This window comes from Phyllobates terribilis, unplaced genomic scaffold, assembly GCF_046119375.1.
Source record: "Phyllobates terribilis strain yellow unplaced genomic scaffold, ASM4611937v1 Scaffold_5286__1_contigs__length_52762, whole genome shotgun sequence".
Classification (NCBI taxonomy): domain Eukaryota; kingdom Metazoa; phylum Chordata; class Amphibia; order Anura; family Dendrobatidae; genus Phyllobates; species Phyllobates terribilis.
Window position 1 is genome coordinate 1 of NW_027368034.1, and position 7,385 is coordinate 7,385.

General features: G+C 35.9%; 1 protein-coding gene across 1 annotated transcript; it reads left to right on the plus strand.

Moving 5' to 3' along the window:
* Nucleotides 1-3: 3 nt before the first annotated feature.
* Nucleotides 4-5,350, plus strand: LOC141249959 (uncharacterized; the record flags this gene model as incomplete). Its single annotated transcript, XM_073669840.1, is given in 15 exon segments — nucleotides 4-87; nucleotides 238-277; nucleotides 835-929; nucleotides 1,008-1,172; nucleotides 1,320-1,430; nucleotides 1,504-1,591; nucleotides 2,433-2,499; nucleotides 2,574-2,649; nucleotides 2,858-2,975; nucleotides 3,461-3,706; nucleotides 4,289-4,381; nucleotides 4,384-4,427; nucleotides 4,512-4,694; nucleotides 5,209-5,298; nucleotides 5,300-5,350. Coding segments are annotated over 15 exon segments (1,551 nt in total), but the record flags the coding sequence as incomplete, so codon positions are not given.
* Between the last annotated feature and the right edge of the window lie 2,035 nt (nucleotides 5,351-7,385).

The following is a 7,385-nucleotide window of genomic DNA, read 5'->3' on the forward strand; positions in this document are numbered from 1 at the left end:
AAATATGCAGGTCCAGATGCAGTAGAGTTCATCATAAACCATGCTGAAGTGTCTTTAGCTTTTGTCCAGGAATCAAAGTTACCTTCGGTACACCTTTCTTTTCTTCCTACATGACTTTCAACAAATTAATTGGGATTAAATTGAATAGAAATCAGAAACTAAATGCATTTTAGTTGCACAAAATTGTGTTCTCACTTTGAGCATTTTCCTTACTAATTAACTTAATTGTGTCTGCAGATCTTGTCCTGCTTGCCAAAGTGCATTACCTATCTAAAAAGTTGGTAACACAACTCAATACATTTTCTATTTTATTTTATTCTATTCTCGTCTTTATTTTCGTAAAACTATTATGATTTCGAGTGATTTGACGCTTGACAAAGGATCGAAGAAAAACGAGATTTAGAGTAAATCATGATTTTTTTAGGGTTTTCTTGTATTTTTTATGTCTGATAAATATATACAACCTTAAGGCGAAATCCGATAAAGATACAAAGCTTACACTGGATTCTGTTACGACAAATAATAAAGTCAGTTTACCGAACTCCTAGTCTAAGTGTAAGGTAGTGTCTCGCACACCTCAGATGTCTAGGAGCACTAGATGTTGAGATTAACCTAAGTAGAGGGTCCAGTCATGACTTGTTAAGAAAAACAATAATGTACCTGGTTGCGCCAAATCATGAACCCTACACTTCCGTGGGCTTTATTATATCTCTGGTCACTTTAGTAACACCCGTTTTCCTTACTTCTTGATTTACCGTTACAAGTGTCTGTTCCAATAACACAAAGTATACTAATAGCAAGTCCATATGAATCTCAATCTCTCCAATGCCTCAGCAATTGTTAGTTTCGGAAGCGTCTCCTCTACGCAGAAGGAGAAGGCCGAAGAGCATGGAGTATCTTGTTTCAGCTGGGATGAATTCATTCAACTGGTAATCAATCACCATTTCTTAATGTTGTTCTTTTATTGCAGTTTCTAAATAACTTCCTTGATGATTATATTGATTTAGGGAAGCTTGGAGTGTGAGCTACCTTTGAAGAGTAGGAGTGATGTTTGCACTATAATGTATACAAGTGGAACAACTGGAGAGCCTAAAGGAGTCATTCTACCTAATGCTGCTTTTGTTGCTGAGGTTTTGTCCATGGATTACCTTCTCTTGGAGACTGATAAAGTGGTAACAATAACATCTTTTTTTTTGAATTTTAGTTCTTGAATAATACAGTAATCTTATAATAATTTAATTTATAATCTATTATCTTCACAAGATTATATTAAGTGGCTTAAGGCTTTGATGTTAAGCTACAACTGATTATGTATGCAGTTCACAACAGAGGATTCCTACTTTTCATTTCTTCCATTGGCTCACATATTTGGGCAAGTTGTTGAAACATATTGCATTACTAAAGGCACCTCTATAGGTTTTTGGCAAGGGGTAAGCTTTCTAAAATAATCCTTTCTCCTTCCATTTCTATAAATTAATAACATAGTTAAGTTTTGATGAATAGGATGTCAGATATTTGATGGATGATCTCCAAGAACTCAAACCAACCATATTTTGTGGTGTTCCTAGAGTGTTTGATCGTATATACACAGGTAGATATCCTTGCATCTCTTATTAGGTACGAGCACGATCTGTTAATCGGATTTTCGGTTAAAGAATTTCGGTTAGTATTTTTTCCATATCTTTAACCTAGTTAATCATATTTCAGTTAATCTTTGGTTTCGGGGCGGTTAATAGATTAACCAAATAACTATTTATTTTTTTGAATTATAATAAGTCACTGATTCTATGAGTGTTTTTTGAGTTACACAAGTGTTGAACTCCGTAGATAATATGTGAAAAGATGATTTCTCATTAAACGATTAATAAGTAATATAATTAACTAGTAGAAAGTTTATGCATTTTTAACCTCTTTCTTAGATTATTTAACATAGACTGCGTTCGGTATGATTGAGATTGAAATCAGTTGAAGTTGAAATAAGGGATTGAAGTAGTTGAAATGAGATGGGTAAAAATAAACTAGTTCAATCACAGCAATTGAAATTGAAAAACCCACATATCTCGGTTGAAGAAAAGTGATTGAAATCGATTGAAAACAACCTCAATTCAACTGATTTCAATCGATTGAAATGAATAGTACACCGAACGCGTTTTAGGAGCGTGATTGAAGGAATTTCAATCGGTTCAACACCCCTCCTGAACACAGCCATATTCTCGATAGAAAAATTCATAACCGATATTGTACTAATTCTAGCAATAGATTAGTTTGGTTGCTTAACCATAACAGTTGTGGGTTTTATCTTTAGTACAGTTAATCGATAATACGGTCGGTTTTCTTGTTCACATTTTCGGTTTCGATTTCTCATGTACCCTATCTCTTGTACGTAGTCGGCTTAATATTGTTCTTCTCTAACTCTAAATTACGTTTTGAAGGCACTCAACAGAAGGTTTCATCAAGCGGCACAATCAAGAAAGGCCTATATGACTATGGATTCAACTAGTAAGTTATACAACTCAACTACTCTTCATTATAATAAATATAAATGTCTTCACTGATGAATGTTTTTTTTGTAGCAAATTATCATACTTAGAGAAGGGACTGCGACAAGAGCTAGCCTCACCTTTTATGGACAAGCTCCTTTTCAATAAGGTTTCTTACATTCTTTTTTCCTTTTTCAATAAGGTTCGATTTTCGGTTACAAAAATCCAAAATTTGATTTTATGTTTCAATAAATCTGAAGTTTTATTTTCAGTTTTGTTCGGTTCGGTTCGATTCTAGGCAGATGAACACTCTTAAATCCTCCTTGCTCAATTTCTTTTGACGAGTTTTCTTCATATATCCAATAAAAAAACAATAGATCAAGCAAAGCTTTGGAGGGCGAGTTCGTCTCATATTTTCAGGAGGAGCACCTCTTTCCCGTCATGTAGAGGAGTTCTTGAGAGTCACTTCTTGTGCCGTAGTAGCACAAGGATATGGTATCCTACTTATCCGTAATTCATATTCCTTCAGTTCATAATTAGATGTCGTTTTGGCAATTTTCATCTGGATCAAGATAATCAACTTCTTCTCCACAGTTTTATAGAGTAATTTTGGGAATGCATATAGGAAGTAGAGTAATTATGGAAATTAAAATCTCAAAAAGAAACTAAGTGCTCAAGAAAAATGGGAAAATCGTGAAAATATATAAACTGACATATGTTTTTTAATTGAATGATAGGCGACCACAAAAAGTGATTTGCATACCGCAAAGTCATTTGCCATAGGTTTGTGGATGAAGTAATCGTTCTTAGTGGACAATTCTGTGATGCGCAAATAATTGTATCTCAGTGCAAGTATTAACGCCTATTTTATAACACAACTCAAATCCCAAAGCGATATATAATTGTGAAGAGTGAGAGTATGACATAACTATAATTTCATGAGTGTAATGGATGAAGTTGTTCATTGTGTTTGTGATTAGGTCTCACAGAGAGTTGCAGTGGATGTTTTACAACCATAGCAAATGTGTACTCGCACGTTGGTACCATAGGAGTCCCGATCACGACAATTGAAGCAAGACTAGAGTCTGTGCCAGAGATGGGATACGACGCCTTATCAGATGTACCACGTGGAGAGATTTGTTTGAGAGGGAACACCTTGTTCTCTGGGTACCACAAGAGGCCCGATCTCACTAAAGAAGTGCTTCTTGATGGATGGTTCCACACTGGTACACATTTAACACTCCATCCATTAAGAAATAGATGGATCTATAGCACTTAACTTTTGTTTATATATAGTTGTGACACTAGTCATACTCATATCTGTATCTGGTCTATCCATATATGGATATCAAATTGATATCAAGTATTTAGTATAAGATTGTATGAGTGTCACTAATATAATATGAGATTGATATTTTTTGGGATTTTGGAATGTTATTTTGATATCTCCATGAAAAGTAGTATACCAAATACCCAGATACGGTACCTTATACTCATATCTTGGTATCCATATCAACATCTATACTCGATATTCATATCTTTGATATCGATACCAAATAAGCTAAGTCTAGGCAATAAGAAATTGATGTCTCTTTAGCACTGATACAAGTCATATCCATGTTTGTACTTAGTATGTCCAGATATCCATACGAAATTGATATTTGGTGATTAGTAGAAGAGTATATGAGTATCGGAGATATCCAGTTGATATCTTTTGAGGGTTTTTAGTGTTATTTTGATACCTCCATCAAATATCCATATCCGATACCTTATACTCACATGTTGGTTGTTTTGTATATTGGTTGCAGGAGACATAGGGGAATGGCAGTCTAATGGAGCATTGAAGATAATAGACAGAAAAAAGAATATCTTCAAGCTATCACAAGGGGAGTATGTGGCTGTAGAAACCTAGAGAACATATACTTACGTTGCCCTCTTATAACATCAGTTGAGTCACTAAGGAAACTCAAACCACATTCAATTTGTTTCATCTCTGACATAAGCATAACTTACCATTTTCTTGGATTTTAGATATGGGTTTATGGCAACAGCTTTGAGTCATTTCTGGTGGCGGTCGTGGTGCCAGAGAGGAAGGTCGTTGAAGATTGGGCGGCTAAGGAGAATGAAAAAGGAGAGTTTGAAGTGTTGTGTAAGAGTACAAAGGCTAGAAAGTACTTCAAGGATGAGCTCAATGCTATTGCTAAACAACATAAGGTATGGGACCTGCAATTCTCATATTTAGTTTCAAATTATATTCTAGTATCAGGCATGGATATAAATATGTTTTATATCTATGTCTTGTATAGCTATATCAATATATGACCAACAATTTAATACACAAATGTCCCCTTCTCTTCCTACTTGTCATGTCTGCAACGTAACAAACAAAGATTTACGATGTCAATTTCATACATATACCTTATATTTCATATCCATATTTAGATCTTATATTTCATATCTTGGTATATGAATACAAAAGGGCCTCATTCATAACCATATGAGTTTTGGCATTTGGACATATAGTATTGAAACATTTTTTGTTGCTTTTATATGGTTTATTGTTTAATTGCTTAAAATATGCCATGTCATGGTACTTATATTCATTCTCAAAATTGGTCAAAAAACTGGAAAAAAAAGTGTCTAGATTTTATTTCTAGTCTTTAAACAAAACAGATTATTGAAAACTCATATGCTTATCTAATGTTTTGCTATAAAATCAAATAAACAGCTTAAAGGATTTGAGATGCTTAAAGCAGTGTATTTGGAGCCGTCACCTTTCGATTCCGATAGGGACTTGATTACTCCGACGTTTAAGCTGAAAACGACCTCAACTGCTTAAGTATTACAAGGTAATAATTCCTTCATCATGAGAATGTATATGTGCTTTATGTTGTGATCAAGATTGTGATATCCTAAATATGCAGGAAGTTGTGGATGAAATGTACAAGGAAGGGAACAAAGGCGAAGCATAATGAGAAGATGAATTTGTACTTTATAATCACTTGAATCTTTATATGTCATTGTGAAAATTTATGTTGAATACTTTGTGGACTGTCGGATCAAACTACTAGTCTGAAGATTGTTCACTTTTTCTTGATTTCATGTACAATAAAGGAGTTCCACATGAACTTTCTGATTTGGTTGAAGGGTATCAGGTGCCTTTTTACCTACAAGAGTACACAGTTCTCCCTTGCATATTAAAAATAGAACTATGAAGAAACAACGCACAATTTTTTCTTCAGATTCTCTATCTGAATCTATGTTCATTTAATATGTGAATGACGACTCTTCGGTTTTCAAAGAGCTTGTTGATGATTTGGGTATTATTGGTATGAGTTTTGACGGACACCCTTTCACTTGATCCAAGGTCTCGGCTTCTCATGGTTTTATTGCTAAGAGACTTGATAGAGTGTTCATGTCCATTGAGGCTTTTGCAGAATGGCCTAATGCTATTGTTAGACATTTGACTTCGTTTTGCTCGGATCATTCTCCGCTTCTCTTCGATATTGATCCTCATGTGAGAAGAAATGGTTTTAAGCGCCCATTAGGTTTGAATCTATGTAAATGGCTCACCCCGATTTTGAGGATCTTATTAAAGAGTCTTGGAGGAGTGATTTACCGGCTAATGTGGTCTTTCGTATGATGAAAATCGCTTTGTTAAGATGGAACAAGCGGGTTTTGGGGGATGTCCTTGAACGCAAGAAAGTGTTGTTGGCTAAGTTGGAATCCGTTCAAGTACTACTCTTTTCTAATCCCACCGATGATCTTATCACCAAGATGTGTGTATCCAAAAGGAGCTTGATGAGGTACTTAAATGTGAAAAGTCTATTTGGCGACAAAAATCAAGGGACACTTGGTTGAAGGATGGGGACTGTAACACTTCGTTCTTCCACCTTTCTACCTTGGTTCGTAGAAGAAGAAATAGGGTGACTTCATTGATCAATGATGATGATGTTTGGGTTCATAAGCCGAGGGACCTCGGAGAGTTGGTGGTGGGTTTCTTCCGGAACCAGTACGCTTGCCCGACGGAGGACGTTCATCCAGTTTCACTTTTGCACAACCTTTTTTCTACGCTTGACTACGATAGGTGGGCCAGCTTTGATAGAGAATTCATGGACAAGGAGATTGTTGGAGCAGTGCGAGGGATGGGGGGCTCAAGGCTCCGGGCCCGGATGGCTTCCAACCCATTTTCTACCATAAATGTTGGGATGTGGTTGGGGCGACGGTGATTGACAAGATTAGAAGCTTCATTGCTACTTCAAGCATGCCGGTGGGCATGAACGAGACTTTCCTCATCCTCATACCTAAGGTGGCAAGCCCGTTTAAGGTTAATCAATTTTGTCCGATTAGTTTCACTACTAAAAAACAAGTTGTAGCGACGCTTATGTAAAAAGTGCAAACGTACCTAAAAATCTAAATAATTTAAAAGACTTTAAAAAGTGCTGGAAATGTTAAATTTGGAAAAAAGAAGGTGGACTGAGATTCGGATTGAAGTGAAATTGTGAAGAAAGGGTTGAAATTTAAAAGACAGGGTTGAAATTGTGAAGAAAGATGGCTCAGGCTGAAACTTCTCTGCTAGAAATGTTCAATGGTTGCCTTCCTCTCCTCCTAGCTCAGACTTATCTCTCACAGGTATCCTTCTAGCTCTGTAGTTCAGATTATACTCTTCCTCCCTCATCATGAGATGCTTCGGTTGATCTGTTCAATTCATTTTTCAGATTGGGGAGCAGATTGAGCGAGATTTTTTCATTCGCAAGCTTCGATTTCAGGTAACTCTGCTTCTCACCCTTCGAATGTGTGTTTAGATGTTTGGATTCGATTACTTTCTCAGATTAGTCGAGTAGGTATTTCTCATCTTACCCTTCGGCAAGCAAGTATCTCTGAACATATCTAAGTTTCAGTGTC